The 16,513-nt window shown below is 47.0% G+C and overlaps 1 protein-coding gene across 4 annotated transcripts in view; it reads right to left on the bottom strand.

Moving 5' to 3' along the window:
• CHM (CHM Rab escort protein) overlaps positions 1 to 16,513 on the bottom strand; it is a 232,045-nt gene that overhangs the window by 183,474 nt on the left and 32,058 nt on the right. For all 4 annotated transcript variants that reach the window (XM_075940750.1, XM_075940754.1, XM_075940753.1 and 1 more), the window contains exon 2: positions 8,649 to 8,715. In XM_075940750.1, the coding sequence (XP_075796865.1) occupies positions 8,649 to 8,715 (67 nt within the window). The remainder of the gene's footprint in view (positions 1 to 8,648; positions 8,716 to 16,513) is intronic.

Raw genomic sequence — 16,513 nt, 5'->3', positions numbered from 1 at the left:
TAGCTGCAATTCTAATTGTGCTTTCGCCTTCCTGTTAACTCCCCTGCATTCTCAATCAATATATTTATATTCCTCCCTAGTCATTCAAGTTTCCACTTCTTGTAAGCTTCCTTTTTATGTTTAAGCTCACCAAGGATGTCCCCGGTAAGCCAATCTGGTCGCCTACCATATTTGCTTTTCTTACTGTGCATCGGGATGGTTTCTTCCTGTGCCTTTAATAAGGCTTCTTTAAAATACTGCCAGCTCTCCTGGACTCCTTTCCCCTTCACGTTAGCATCCCAGAGAATTCTGCTCATCAGTTCTCTGAGGGAGTCAAAGTCTGCTTTTCTGAAGTCCAGGGTGTGTATTTTGTTGCTCTCCTTTCTTCCTGGCAGTATTCTGCCAGTCGACGCATACGAGAATGGCTCCTCACACGCAGTCCAGCTCCCACTAGTTCCTCAAATCCACCTCAGAATCTGAAAGATGTAAGAAAGATTCTGAAGCGGGAGGAGGGCAGGTTGTGGAGCACCCACGGGGATAAACATCTCAAAGAACAACAGTTACTTCATCAAGGTGAGTAACTTCACTTTCTTCTTTGAGTGATGTCCCTGTGGGTGCTCCACTGTACGTGAGTGAGTTGCAGTACCATGAGATGACAGGAACTCTGAGCCCCGCCTTCCTATCTGGTCATTGCCGAGAGTACTGCTGACACCAAGGAGGTATCTGCAAGCCATCAGCGTTGGATTGCATAGTGCTTTACAAATATGTTGTGAGATGACCAAGTGGCTGCTCTGCAAATGTCTCTGAAGGGGACACCCTTGAGAAAAGCTGTTGATATTGCCACTGCTCTTGTGGAGTGAGCTCTGGGTTACAGTAGGAATGGTATGCGATATGCAGAATAGCACTTGACTATGCATGAAGTTATGATTTTTGCTACTCGTTTTGATAGTGGTTCGCCTTTGGACCACTCAGCAAGAGAGACTATTAGGCGGTCAGTCTTTCTGAATGGTTTGGTCCTTTCTAGATTAAAAAGCAAGCACCCTACAAACATACGTGATGCCTCGCGTAGTGAGATATGTGGTTTAGGATAAAAAGAGGGTAGGATAATTGGCTCATTCACAAAGAATTCAGAGCAGATATTGGGAATGAAGTGGTGTCTCAAAACTACTCCATCTTTATTGAAGATTGTATATGGGAGCACTGCCATCAGAGCTGATATCTCACTGACCCTATGGGCCGATGTGATGGCAAGAAGAAAGACCACTTTCATAGTCATTATTTGCAAGGGAACAGTAGCCAATGGTTCAAACAGTGGTGCAGTTAGAGACCCAAGTCCTATATCCAGGTTCCAGGGTAGAAGTACAGGTCTTCGAGAAGGGTTCAGATTCATAAGGCCTTTGATGAACCTCTTGATAATGGGATGGGCAAACAGTGAAGTGCCATCAATGGCTTGTCTGAAGGCAGCGATCACCGCAAGATGCACTTTCAGGGAAGCTAAGGCCAACCCTATCTGTTTCAGGTGTAGAATATAGTCAAAGACGACGTGGAGAGGAATTATGTGAGGCTCCATATGATGTACAGAAAACCAGGAGGCAAACCTACATCATTTGGAAAGGTAAGTGGTTCGAGTATTCTGCCTTCTACTGTGAATCAGAATCACTTTGACTTGTGTCGAACAGAGATCTTTGGATGCATTGAGCCAACAGGAGCCATGCCATGAGTTGTAGGGTGTGTATTTGGGGATGAAGCAGGGATTCCAGGTTCTGAGTCAGGAGGTCCGGAAGAATTGGGAGGGGGTAAGGAGTGCATGGTGACATTTGCTGGAGGAAAGGGAACCACTCCTACTCTGGAGTAGTAATAACGGCACTTCTTGTTGTGGCAGGTGACAAAGAGGTCTATGAGGGAAATTCCCCAACATTGGAACAGAAGATGAAGGACCCCCGTTGTGGAGCTCCCACTCGTGATCTGGTGTGAAGCGTCTGCTCAGGCAAACTGCAGCAACATTGATGACGCCAGGTAAGTAAGATGCCACAAGTGTAATGTTGCTCCAAATGCACCAGTTCCAGAGTTGGATAGCTTCTGCACATAGGGAGCGAGATTGTGCTCCAACCTGATAACTGATGTAATACATCGTCACAATATTGTCTCTGAGAATTTTGACTGTAATGTTGCGAGTGTATCTGTGGAAGTGTTTGCAAACGTTGAAGACTGCTCTGAGTTCCAAAAGGTTTATATGGAGTAATGTCTCCCGAGACGACCACCGACCTTGGACCCACATAGTGTTCGTGTGCACTCTTCAACGTAGGAAGGAGGCATCTGGAGTGATATGGCATGTAGGTTGTTGTTAATGAAAGGGAACACTGGACAGGAGATTTTTCTGGTCTATCCACCACTTGAGGGAATCTAGAACTCAGGTCGGAGGTGTCATTAATCTGTGAACATCGGGCTTCGTGCAGTTGTAAATGGAAGCTAGACAATGCTGTAGTCTGCGGAAATATAATCTCGCATGGCGGACTACATATGTTATAGCTGCCATGTGGCCCATCAGTTTTAGACAAATAATTACCTGTATGGTAAGACTGTACAGTAGAACGTTTACCAAGCTCTGAATAGCTTGGAATCTGTGAAGGGGCAAATAAGCCCTTGCCATGGCGGCATTGAGTCAGGCTCCCATAAATTAAAAGTCCTGAGTAGGTGGAGTGTTGACTTCTGTTCACTGACCAGTAATCCAAGGAGGTCAAAAGTTTGTCTGGTGGTATTTACCTTAACAGATGTCTCAGTTGATGAACGGCCCTTTAGCAGACAGTCATCGAAATAAGGAAAAATTATAATCCCTTTTCAATGTAGCTGGATGGTAATGGAGGCCCATAATTGGTAAAAGGGGCTTCAATGGTAAAACATGTGGGTGGTATCGTGGTTCTGATTGGTGTGTGTGACTGTTTGCATGTCCTCATCCAAGAAGTCAAACCTGCTGCTTGTTGGCAGGTTGAGGCTGCGTGCGGTTATTTTGACTGCGGCGTCTCTGAGGCCTTTGTCGCATGTGGGATTGATCAAAGGTACATTGCTGATGTTGCCAGTGTTGCCTGTTATAACCATACCCTCTGGTAAGTGGAATATAACATCTCCTCCTGTACCGGGGGGAGCTGTACATCCCCAGGGTGCATAAGGTGGTTCGTGAGTCCTTACTGAAATGAAGCATAGTGTCTGTCTTCTCGGCAAATAGTTTGGTCTTGTCAAATGGCAAGTCCTCCATTGTTTTATAGGTCTCTAGGGACCCCTGCCATTTGAAGGTAAGAGGCCTGTCTCATTACCACCACCATGGCAGTCGACCGAGCAGCCATATCCGCTATGTCCATCGCTATTTGTAACCCTGCTCTGGCAGAGACATACCCCTCTTGTACCACCGATTTCAAAATGGGCCTTTTTGAGTCAGGGAGGTGATCCATGAGTGATGTTAATTTGGTGTAGTTATCAAAGTTGTGATTTGATAAATGCACAGCGTAATTGGCTATTCTAAGCAGGAGTGTTGCCGATACTTTCCTGCCAAATAAATCTAGCCTTTTGCTGTCCGTCGGCTGTGGGAATTTGGTATTCCGATGTTTTCAATCTCTCCTGTGCAGCATCAACCACCAGTAAGCTGGGTTGGAGGTGAGTGAATAAAAATTCCATCCCTTTAGGTGGCACAAAATATTTCTTGTATACTTTTTTAATAGTGGGCGGAGCAGATGCTGGAGCTTGCCATGTCTCGTCCGCTGCTCTGAGTATAGCCTCGTCTAACAGAATGGCTTTGGGCCGGCTGGAGGTTCTTAAGCAGACGGTGTTGTTTGTCCTGTATTTCTGCCGGCTGTACTTGCTGGCTCACCGCCACCCTCTTGAACAATTCTTGAAATTGTTTGAGGTCATCAGGAGGGGAGACGTTTCCCGGAGTAATGGCCTCATCAGGTGAAGAGGAGGATTGAACCATTGGAGAGACATTGGGTGGCTGTGCTTCTGTGTCGGAAACTTGCCCCTCCTCCGGTTCTGACTGTTGAAGCGTAGGTGACAGAGTGCTGTACTTGGGGGTGGGGAGAGGAAGGGAAGAGATGGTGGGACAGGCAAATGCCTAGAGGATGTGCATTCGCATAGAGATCATCCCCTGGACCGAGACCTATAGTGGTAGGAATAGTGATGAGGTGAATAGTGGCAGTAATAGTTGTGATGGTAATATGGCCTGTCACGAGGTGACCATCTCTCGGGATATGGACATCTACAGTCTTCCCAATGCATTGCCCACTGTGATCATGGTGAAAAGGAGCAGGTGTATGACATTCTGGAAGAAGGCAATGGGGAGACAGAAAAACCCTGGTGGGAGTAGTGGGCATGATCTCAGTACCCTGAGAAAGGGGATGGTAGTTTCCGGTGCAGAGAGTGGGGAGAGATGAGCTGTTCCATGGGGTGAGATGTCAGTGTCAGCAATCTCAGTGTCGGCGGTGAAGGTGCCAGTGCCGGAGAGAAAGTAGGCAAAGGAGAATACGGTGTAGAACTCTGATGCCGAAGTGTTTTCGATGCCGACATCCTTGGTGCGGTATTGTCTGCGTGCCATTCTGGTGCCGGCGACACCTGTGATGTTGACAGTGCCGACGGTGACTGCAGCCTGGATGTGACCACTGGTGCTGAAGGTTTGGTTGAGGAAGCTGCTGGTGCCGAGTTTGCTCTCAGTTCCGCCAGCGCACGTGGCTTCGGCACTGTAGTCACCGACTTTTTTGTTCTGGAGGCTAAGACTGCCCTAGAGTAGGTAGCAGCAGTGCCAGGCGTGTCCCCAATGCTCAATCTGCTCTGTGAAGTAGCAGGCAGAGATCTCATAGGCGACGCCTTGATTTTCTTGGGCGCAACAGCAGTAGGAGATGAGGCTCTTCATTTTTGAGTCGGCTGGTCTGAGGAGGCTGTAGAGACTGATCCAGTCCACTGAAGAGCCTTATCAAAGAGGATCATTCACAGCCTCATCTCTCTATCTTGGCGGGCCCTCGCAGTTAGCTTGCTGCAATGAGGGCACTTCTGTGGTACGAGTGACCCTCGCTGAGGCAACAAATACAGGCTGAGTGTCCGTCAGAGGCGGTCATGGCTTCGCAGCATGTGTCGCACTTTTTAAATCCCGGGGAGTTGGGCATTTTAATGTTCTTTGGGTTTTCTGTTTTTGTTTTGTTTTGTTTTTTAAACGCAAGGTTCTCTAACAGTCCTGAAAGAACAAAGGTATCTACATATATATCTTATATAACTATCTACACACACAAAAAAGTTTTCTTTAGGTTTTTTTTAAAACAAACAATAACGCAAAGGTATTAACAACGTAATTATTGAACTATTACGCTATGAACTATTAACAATTTAGAACACTCTCACGATGAGGAAAATGTGAGGAGACCGGTTCACTGTGTCTGCAGTCTGAGGTAGTTGAGAGGAACTGGCAGGAGCCGGACCGCACAAGTGCAAAAGTGTGCGAACGCTGTGAAGCGCCGTCCGCGCATGCTCAGTCCAGCAGAATTCTGCTATGGAAAAGTTTCCGATCTGTGGCACCGGGACAAGCCCAGCACCTACAGCAGAGCACCCACGGGGACATCACTCGAAGAAGAACAAGTTATCCCCAACATTCTCCAAAAACTTCCTGAATTGTCTGTGTACTGCTGTATTGGCCTCCCAACCAAATTCAGGGTGATTAAAATGCTCCATGAGAACCAGGGCCTGTGATCTGGAAGCTTTTCTTAGTTGTCTGAAGAAAACCTTGTCTACCTCATCCACCTGATGTGGTGGTCTATAGTAGACACTAGCCACAACATCACCCCTGTTGCTTCTACCGGTTTTTGGTGTCAGTGCCATCGTCGGCACCTGTACTGTACCAATGGTGCCGGAGTAGTCATCGGTACCAAAGAGGTTACCGGTACAGCTTTAGGGCATTGTTTGGAGCCTTTTTGGTCAGAAGCGGCAATGGATGGTGGTGCCATGATGCTTGAGGTGCCAGAGGCGTCAAAAGTGCTGACACGAGACTTCTGTGCCAATTGTCTAGAGAGGGACCCCGGTCTCCCGATGAGGCACTGAGAAACTTCTCCTCTTCAGTACCTTTTTGCCCTGAGAAGAACCTAGAGGTGATCACACCTTCCTAGGTTGTATTTCTGGGTCCGAGGCAGGGTATAAACTCTTCTCCATTGAAATCTGCTTTAATTTTGCGAGCCCTGTCCCTAAGTTTGGCGTAGCGAGAGCAATTCTGAATTGAATGCTGTTCTCCCAAATAACTGATTCACTGTGAGCATCAATCAGAAACGGGCATTGCATTTCTGCAGGAGGCACAGAGTTTAAAGCCTGGAGAACCCAGCATGATATAAAGAAAGAAAGTTTTTAACTACTAACAACTAGATAACACTTATAATAACAAGAACTAAGAAACCATTTCAGAATCATCAAAAAAACAGGGAACTGCAGGGCTCCATCTTAGGCCAAGGGCAGTTGAGAAGGAACTGGAGGGTATGGGCCGCGCATACTAGCACACACGTATTGGCTGGTGCCGTGCATGCGTGGCCCCAACAAGGACTGCTTCAAAATCTCCAATCCAGGTGTCAGGATGGCACCAAGACTCAGCATGGAGCATCAATAGGAGCCTCTCAAAGAACTGTAAAGCAATAACAGAAGGCAGGAAAACAGGCACTAGGTCAAGACCAACCAAGGGAAAGTAAGTGGAGAATTATTTAAAAAAAAAAAAAAAGTAGATGAATGGCCAAAAAAAAAAAAAAAAAAAAAAAAAAAAAAAAAAGCGCAATTTGCAAAGTCTTCAGACCACACAATTATCTGATAAGCCTAGGCTTTCTGGTTAATCTGATCGACTTACATGCATTTCCCCCCATTCCCTTGCTGCTTCTATCAGGCAATGGGAGCCAGTGCCCGTGAGGAGCTAGCTTTAAGCAGGCTCCCCACAAGCACCAGATCTGCCTACCTCTACTCCCGCACCCACACTGCTGCCTCTGATAGCGAGACAATGGCAAGGAAAGTGACAGGGCAGGCTGGATCCAATACGCATGGGGAGTCAGCTTTCAAGCAGACTCTCCATGCATGCTGCTCTGCAGATCTCTCTCTCTGTGGGGAGGAGGGGGGCAGGCAGGTTCCCCCCAGCACCGGCTCCACAGTGCCACCTTTCTCTCCCCCCCCCCCCCCCCACACACACACACTGCTGCCTCTCAGAAATCCTGCCAGAAATGCTGCTTCCTCTATCAGAAATGCTATCAGAGGTAGAAGCGCAAGGGTACAGGGCAGCGAAGCAGTCTCCCTCCATGGGAAGCTCTGACCCTCTGCCGACAGGGGCTGCTGCCGTCCCACACTGCTGTGTCTGATTCAGAGTCAACAGCGCGGGATGGCAGGTAGCTGGTCTGTGCAGGGAGCTAGATTTTTAAACTGGTTCCCCTCAGAGCCTAGCCTCCTGCCTGCCACCCCACACTGATGACTCTGATAGAGAAGCAGCAGCATGGGCTGGCAGGGGGCTCCCCGGGAGTGGGGCAAGGAGCGCACTGGTTGCCGGCCCACATCCTGGGGCACTATCCAATAGTTGTGTAACCGCTAAGAATTCATGCAGTTTCACGACTATTCAATTACATAATATCTAACATCCCTACTTTAGGGTAGTCTGGGTAAGGATAGTCACCTAAAAACATGACCTGATGTTTCACAGGGGCTGGGCACTCAACTCTCATTAAAGTCAACAAGAGCAATCTGTTGTTTGGACCTCTGAAAACCAAGTCACTTTGGGTATGTCTACACTACTTGGCTCCGTCGACGGAGCCATGTAGATGAGCTTTGTAGACATAGCAAAATGAAGCGGCTATTTAAATAATTGCTGCTTCATTTACATCAAAATGGCTGCCGTGCTGTGCCAATCAGCTGTTTGCCGGCTCAGCACGGTAGTCTGGACACTCGGCGGTCGACATCAAAAGCCTTTGATGTTGACCCCCAAGCATCCAGACTACTGCGCTGAGCCGACAAACAGCTGATTGGCACAGCGCAGCAGCCATTTTGATATAAATGAAGCAGCAATTATTTAAATCACTGCTTCATTTTGCTATGTCTACAAAGCTCATTTTCATGGCTCCGTTGACGGAGCCATGTAGTGTAGACATACCCTTTAAAGCCTGGTATATGCTAGGAAATTAGGTCAGTTTAACTATGTCATTCAGGGATAAGAAAGATTCACACTACTGTGTGATGCAGTTAAACTGATTAATCTCCTGTAATGCCTAGGTCAACAGGATAATTGTCCCAGCAACCTAGATGGATTACCTATGTCAATTGGAGGATCCCTTCCACTGGCATAGGTAGCATGTTCACTGAAGGACTACAGCAATGCAACCGAGAGAATGTCAGTGTAGCAGTTTGTGTGTACAAGCCCTTCGGGTCTTAATTTAGGCACATACATTTGTACTCAGTTCAACAACTTCAACTGAATCTACAAATTATTTCCCCCCCCCTTACGATATGTAGCTGAGTGATGGTGCACTTTTAAAGCCCCCCGCCTCCAAAAAAGACAACCTGATTTGCAAGAGTAACTTTAGCTACATATTTTAGAATCATAGAGTCAGTTCAAGTTAGACATTTTTTAAATCAATTTCCGAACACTTAAATGATCAATGAAGTATATCACTGGAGTAACTTACGAGTCAACATGCAGAACCCTCTGGCCACTTCTTGAACATGCAGCTGCAATGATAGATTCAGGCAAACCTATAAAATAATGTTTATTCACAGTTAATAAACTATGCATATTAAATAGAATAAGAGTATTACTATGTCAGTACCATAAAATGGAGCAAAAAAGTAGCCATTATAACCACAGGCGCCAACTTCGAAGGTGCTCTGGGGCTGGCTCACCCATGGGAAAAAATTATGAGTGCAGAAGCCCCCGGCCAGAACCTCCTATGCCTCCCTGTCATTAGGCCCCTCCAATCAGCATCTCCACCCTTCTTCTCAGCACCCACCACAGATCAGATGTTTTGCAGCATCAGAGGGTGCTGGGAGAAGAGCAAGCGTTCAGGATGCTCAACGGTGGGAGTGGGGGCTTGGGGGGGGAGGGGGAGGCCTGGAAGGAGTCAGAGGCACAAATTAAGAAACTTGTCATCTATGAATTATAAATTTCATACATTTGTGTTAAAAAAAAAATCAAACAAAATTTCTATGTCAGAGTTTTTTAATATTATCCTAAGAAACTTGAAGAACACAGCCACAATTTATTTTTACATTACAAAGTATTTTGGTTTTGAAAATATTAGCATCTGTTCATAGAATCTTGTCACTAACTGCTCTCCTAGAGGACTTGAAATCAGCATTGCTGATGCAAAAGCTTCAGGCACTATATGGTGAAGCTCACAGTTATCCGCCTCACCAATACAAACCCTGTGTTATTTGAAAATATAGTTGTTTTCACTATATTTCAGCCCAGGAACCAAACTTGATCAATGGTAATAGCATTCCAAGTACTCTGACTACATGAGAACCCACTCATGACAGACTAGGTAGAAGTTTAAAATGAGACTATCCAAGTTTTCTAGACTAGGGATGTAAAAGGTTAACCAGTAAGCCTCACCCTTAACAGGGGAGACTTACTGGTTCCAGTTAATTGGTAAGGACTAGAGCTACCCATTGGGGCAGCCCTTGTCCATGGTGGGCCTGGCTGCAGGCTATACACTGGCTCCCTGGGAGCCTACTACAGAGCCCACAGTGAAGCCTTCAAAGGACTGGGGTTTGGCAGCCCTTGCCAGACCTGCTCCTGGGGAGGCTTCGCGGTGGGCTCAGCAGTATAAAGCTTAAATAAGAATCAATCATGATCAACTGGTCAATTCTGGAGCCTCATTCAGGCCATTTCAATTGAAGTCCCGCAGCACAGCAAGGCTCAGACAGGCTGCCTATATGGCATGGCTCCATGCCACTCCCAGAAGCAGCTGGCTGCCAGCATTTTTCTGCACACCTCCACACACTGTCCCTGCCTCCCCACGGAAGAAGTGTTTCTCTCTCACGAGTGATCATATACAGTCCTGATACAGCATTTAACATTTTCCGACCTATATGTAGTTTCATAAACCCATCTTTTGTAGCAGCTATTCCAGGGTGTTGTCCTTAAGTATCTAAGCTGTGACTCCACTTCTTGCTATGCGCTAGTAGTGACAGAAGAGAAGGCCTCTATAAAGCTTCACACTTTTGCTTCAAGAAACAAGGGCTGGCACAAGGGTCAGCAACCTATGGCACGCATACCTTAAGTGGCATGCAAGCCAATTCTGAGTGGCATGCCTGGTGGGAGCGCAGCACCAATCCACCCACCCATCTCCCGGCAGCAGCTGGAGCTTTGCAGTTGCTGCACAATTGGAGGCTAGAGAACCAGTTCCTGCTTCCTACTTGAAGGGCAGGCGGGTGGGTGGGTAGGCCACAGGAAGAGACATGTGGGCATGTAGGGGTCTGGTCAGCCCAACAAGCAGAGCAGACAGTGTGTCCCTGCACTGACCTCCATGATCCTGGGGCTGCCCTGACCAGCCTGGGCATGGAGCTCCCAGGAGCTAAGGGGTTAAAACCCTTCCTACATGCTCTGTTCCCTGCTCCGGGAGGGGACAGGGACAGGGACGGAGGTGCTCTGCAGATCTGGGGCTAGGCGGCCGGTCACAAGCTGTTGCTGCCTCCATGGTGCACTGGGGTCTGGGCTGCGCCATGCTGCTCCCCACAAGGTGTGTTTCAGGGCGGGGAGTCCCTTCCCCAGTGCCCCACTGCATCTGGCCGGGCTGAAACCAGCCCCGAGCAGCTCCGGGCTCTTCCCTTTCCAGCCCCAGAACAGCAGCCTACAGGTGAGGGATGTGCCCCAGCAAAAGGTTGGGCTGAGCAGAGAAGTGACTCTGTTCTCCTCCCCTCCGCCCCCTCCTTGCCCCAGCACTGCTCCTGGTGGGATGCAAGTCTCAGCACTGGGGGCAAAGAGATGTGGGGGCAGGAAGATGAGGAGACAAGATGGGAGGGGTAGAAGCTGCACTGAGGGACATGGGGCAATGCAGGATATCAGGCTGGGGGAATCATGGGGCTGAGGGGAGCGAGACTGGAGCAGAGGGAAGATGTGATGGGGGGAAAACAACTTTTCTGTGCAGAAGGTGCACTTTCTCTTACTCCCCACTTCTTTGTCTCCCTCCCCCAACTAGCTCTTTGGCTGCATTCTCACTGTCTCGCCTTTTTTCTGCGTTACTCCCCCAAGCCCCTCCTGCCCCAAACACTCTTTCATGCCCCCACCCCACACCCTCTCCTGCCACTAAACTCCCTTCTAGACTCTGCTCTCCTCACCTCCTCTTGCACCCCACATCCTGCCCAGATCCTGCATCCCTATTCCATTCACTGGCAGCCCTGTCCTGCACATTGAACCCTTCATTTTTGTTCCCACCCCAGAGCTAAAGAGGTCCACAAAATCCACTCACTCCAGAACCCCAGAAAAGTAAACCTGGCCTGTGGGAAGCCCTGAACTTCAGTCTCCCTGTCCCTTTCCCTCATCCTGTGGGGGCTGGAGTCCCAGAAGTGTGAAGTGTCTCAGTTGGGGGCCACATCCGTGAGAGTTGGGGGTTCTGGGAGGGGATTTTTTGCTTCTCAATTGTGTGGTCTTCAATGGATTTTTCTGTGGGTCAATGGCCCCGACCCAAAAAAGGTTCCCCACCCCACCATAAAGAAAGAAAATATTGAAATCTTGTGCATTGGACATCAAGTAAAATATTAATTTAAGTTTGATAAACTAACATGGGAAAGGTAAAATGCTTAATCCATTTAATAATTTAATAATGAGAGCGTGAGAATGAGAGAGTGGTGGGGTCTGACCAAGTTGCAGCAATTGGCACACTGCCCCTTTCTGCACTCCTGCAGCTCCCATTAGTTGTTGTTCCTGGCCAATGGGAGCTGCAGGGTCAACGCTCAGGGCCAGGCCAGTGTCCAGTAGGAATGTTAAAATGTGTTTAAGTAAACATGTAACTGCTGAAATGTCAGCAGTCACACACTGGAGTGGGGGGAAGGGACATGGGGCACTGGCTTTTAAGTGGACTTCCTGTGTATATCAGGAGCCTATGTCTAGCCATGGAAGTTGTCTCATCAGTTAACCGTGTACATAGTTATACTTTCACATCCCTTATGCACAGAATCCCATCTCCCCCTCCGCAGCTAAACAAGCTCCTAGTGCTGCTTGAAACTGTTTGGTTTTGTTTTCTTTTAATCTGCGCAGGACTAATAAAGCTTCCCCCAGCCTGCCTAGATTGACAGGTCTGGTTCTGCCTCCATTCAGCTGCAAACAGGGATTCAGACCTATTGTAAAAGATTTGCAAACTTCTGCAATTAACATTCAGCCTCAATTACATTAATGGTAATGTGATTTATAAGTAAAATATAATAAATATACAGGTATTGTGTAACTGGGTTGCCTTAAAATTATGTATTAGATATGACATGGACATTAAAGGTGGCAATGCTAACTCTTGTTCCACTTACAAGAAGAAACTTGCAAGATATGACTGAACTTCCAATCAGAGGACTCAGTCTTCAATTCTCAAAGCTGTCCAGTGAAAATCTAGTGTTTCACAGAGGGGGAAAAAGTCTACAGCTAAAATATATAATTGATCTTAATGTAATCCAAAATCTACTCTTAGCCTTCCCACTTCACTCGTAGGGTACGTCTAGACTACATGCCTCTGTCACCAGAGGCATGTAGATTATCGCGCTGAGCCGACAAACAGCTGATCAGCTGTTTGTCGGCTCAGCGCAGCAGCCATGTAAATTTAAATGAAGCAGCGATTATTTAAATCTCCGCTTCATTTTACTATGTCTGGTAGCCTAATCTACATGCCTCTGGCGACAGAGGCATGTAGTCTAGACGTACCCATAGTTTGATTATTACACGATAACCCACATGTGCAAGACTCTAATAATTACAATGGACAAGTTGGGATGTGATACTGACAGTGGCCACTGGGGGCAGCTGCAGCACCAAGAATGGCCAGCAGGGCTGGTGTTCCACTATGTTGCTTGCAGGCAGGTGGGTAGGGACCCTCCCCCCTGCCTCAAACCTGGAGTCTGCCCCACCACTGACAGCCTGCAGGCCGTGGGGTGGGGCTGCTTGGAAGCCTCGCCCCCACAGACAGTTTGTAGGGGAGCTGCTGGAGGGAAGGCAGGCTGTAGGCCGTGGGTTGGGGGATTCATTGGAGGCCGTGACCAAGCCCCATAGCCTCACCCCCTCCCCAACAACCTGCAGGTTGCAAGAGGAGCCTGTTGGGGGGAGAGCGGCAGCCCCCAGAGCCTGGGTCCCCCAGACAGCCTGCAGACCACAAAGAAGGCCCTGCAGGATGGGGGCAGTGCCACCACCCCCTGGGAGTATAGTGCCTGCAGGCCACAGCAGCAGGCAGGGAGAACTCCTGCAGGTGTAGCACCCGCAGGCTATGGGGGAGGGAGAGCCATTGGAGCCCCAGAGCCTCAGCTTACAGGCCACAGGTGGGGGGGGGGAAGAAGAGGGAGGGGAACGTACTGAAGACCAATGGCAGATACAGGAATCTCTGCCTCCCTACCCCGTTGGGCAGGCCATGAGGGGGGTGGAGGTGGAGGGAGTGCTTGGTGTAGCCATGCAGCTAAAATGTAGCTTTATGCAAAATAATGTGCCTCAGTGTACTTTTGGCAGCCACCTTTTCTGAAAGCAGAAAGTACCTTTACCTTATCATTGGTAAAGGTGCACTAGCCAAAATACTGTGTCTAAAGCAGAGATAGAGTCTTATAAGTTTGTTTTAAATTTTAAAATTAGTATTGTAAAATAAGTAAAAGTGTATGATGATTAATTGTAATGTCCTAGTTCAAATGTGCATACTGATTCTCTGTAACAAGGAAATCAAACTTGTTATGTGTGTGAGAGAGAGAGGGGGGAACATACAAGAGATTTAAGTGCAAAGGCCACCTGACCAAATGTTCTAGGAAGAAGCCAAGATCTGACCTAAGTTGCAGAAGATTGCTGTATATCCCCATCGAGATGTAAGCAGTTGGCAAATCAACAGCTCTGAAGGAAGGCAAGTATTTATCAATTGGGACAAAATATTTGTGATTGAACCCAGCTTAGCACGGGAAACAAAGATGATAAGGAGCAAGAGAAACAACTGGAAAAACAAACAACCCTCAGAAAAACAGCAGGATGATGCAAAACCACTGATCCTGATGGGAAAGGACTATTATAAAAGAATGGTTTTGCCTTAAGGAGGGGGGGGGAGGAGGAGGACATCCTGCCAAAGTCTGAAGTATCGGTCCAGATCCGTTGATCACAGATGGAGGAGTGGGGGTTGTATCTGGGCCAGACCATGGACTGGTAAATAAAAGATTGTGTGTGTGTGTTTGTGCGTGCATGCGCGCGCGCTGCTTTGCCATTGTATTCTCAATAAACACAGCATATTGCCCTATTCTGGAAAAGATCCTGTGTGCCTCTTATAAGCATAACATTGGAGGTCAGGGGCAGCTCCCGGAGCCTCATCCTCACCCAACAGCCTGAAGGGTGCAAGGAGAGCACCCAGAACCTGCCCCCCAGACAGCCTCCAGGCTAAATGGGGGGCAACTGAGGGGGCCACTGGCAGGGGAGCATTGCCCCAGCCTCCTCAAAGGGGTCGCCACCAGAGCAGCACCACTCTCACTACCATAAGTGGCCTGGTAAGCTCCCCACACCTCTCAGCCCCCTGTCCTGAGACCTACACCTCCCACCTGCCTTGACTCTGCATCCCGTCCCTGCCCTGAGCCTCCCCACTCCCTATATAGATCTCGCCAAACCTTTCAATACTCTGCCCTAAGCCACACAATTTCTGCCCCTCCTCACCCACAAACTCTCACTCCAGCCTTCATTTTTGAAAAATACAAATCACTGAAATAAAGCATGCACGTTTGGGGGGCAGGGAATGAATAAATTACTTCAATTAAAGATCCAAGCAATGCCGAGTACATCTGTTAGTATACTGTATTAAAACCTTTGCAGTCCAATTTATGCACTAAGGACCAAAGAGGTTTAATTAAAGACAAAAAATGTCCTGGAAGCACTGGATTTATAGGGATTTTATTAACATAAACATAGTAAAAGCATAAATATAGACAACATTCAACCAACATTTCCCATCATACGAAAAGAAAAAAAAAAACACATTAACTTAAAAGTTGGTGCAAGTAGCAAATTCATGCTGGACAACATCCACAAAGAGAGATTAGGAGAGCAGAAAAGTTGCAGCTGTTTTTGTTTGACTTGTATCTGAATGGTTGAAGACTTCTGCCTCATCTTTTTCTTCTTCCTCCTTGCAGAAAGGTGGTCTGATCCTGCACTATTAATACACTTATGTATTCACCCTGTTGCTAATATAGACCTCCTCAAAGAGAGGACCCAACACTCCAACATTTGTAGGCACAGCCATGCATCAGTTACTTAAAGTGATCCAAACTAATTCCTCCTACTGGAATTTTTTTTTTTTTTTAAACACAAAAACTACACAGACAAATCTTTCAGTTTTGATGTGTTCAGATGACCAGATAGGAATTTCCCAATACTCTACACTGGAATTTTTCTCATAATACTCAAACAGATTTCAAACTAAAGGCAAACAAGAGTTCAAATAAAACTTGATAAGCTCCCTTTTATGCTCAGCCTTTGGGGGGGGGGGGGGAGTCTTCAACAGAATAAACAATCCATTCAACTTACTCAGGAAAGGACTTCACTCTGGTATCTGATTGCTACACATCACAGTTTGTCTACCAACCACACTCAATGGGGCTGGAGGCAGGGTTACAAAACTACTGAAATGTCTATTTTTATCTTCACTTGAATCTTGGTAAGCAAGAATACATGAACAACGTGATCTGAGAAGTGAAGAATTCACAGAATTGCAAATGCTCATACTATATTAGGCAAGACAAAGGAGCAACACAGAATATTAGTGATGATGTGCCAAAGATCTCTGGAGCAGAACCTGTCAGTTTTGAAAGGCCTCTGAAAGGCTTCCATAACAGTTCTGTTGTCTGAGAAGCTTTGGAATGTGATGTCCAAGCTAAACAGGACTTAATCAGTAACGGCAACCACTTGCTCCAAGCAGAAAGGGCACTTGAGAGAGAGAGAGAAGTCACCCCTTCAAGTCAGTCAAGTGAAAAAGTCACCAGGAAGGAAAAGAAAGGAGATACCAAAATTTCTAGATGTGGCGGTGAAAAGTCAGCTTTGTTTACATGACACTTAAAAAAAAGGGGAAGGTGGGTAGCTGTTCCCTGATTTACAAACATTAATACTACACGTCAATGTCACAATAGATTATAAGAGTAAACAAATATTTTTAGCTATCATTAATTTACAAAGATGGCAAGATAATTTCAGAAGCTCACATGAATTTCATATGCTATTGTAACAAACTCATCCCATCCAGCTTTTTTTCCCTATCATGTGCCTAAGTATCTATTTGTGTAAAATGGAGACAGCTTATTTATGAAAAACAGAGCAACCAAATTATCAGCAGAAAAAGCAAAT

Source organism: Pelodiscus sinensis, chromosome 13 (genome assembly GCF_049634645.1).
Source record: "Pelodiscus sinensis isolate JC-2024 chromosome 13, ASM4963464v1, whole genome shotgun sequence".
Lineage (NCBI taxonomy): Eukaryota > Metazoa > Chordata > Testudines > Trionychidae > Pelodiscus > Pelodiscus sinensis.
The sequence above is the reverse complement of the archived record's forward strand: the minus strand, read 5'-3'. Positions and strand labels throughout refer to the sequence as shown.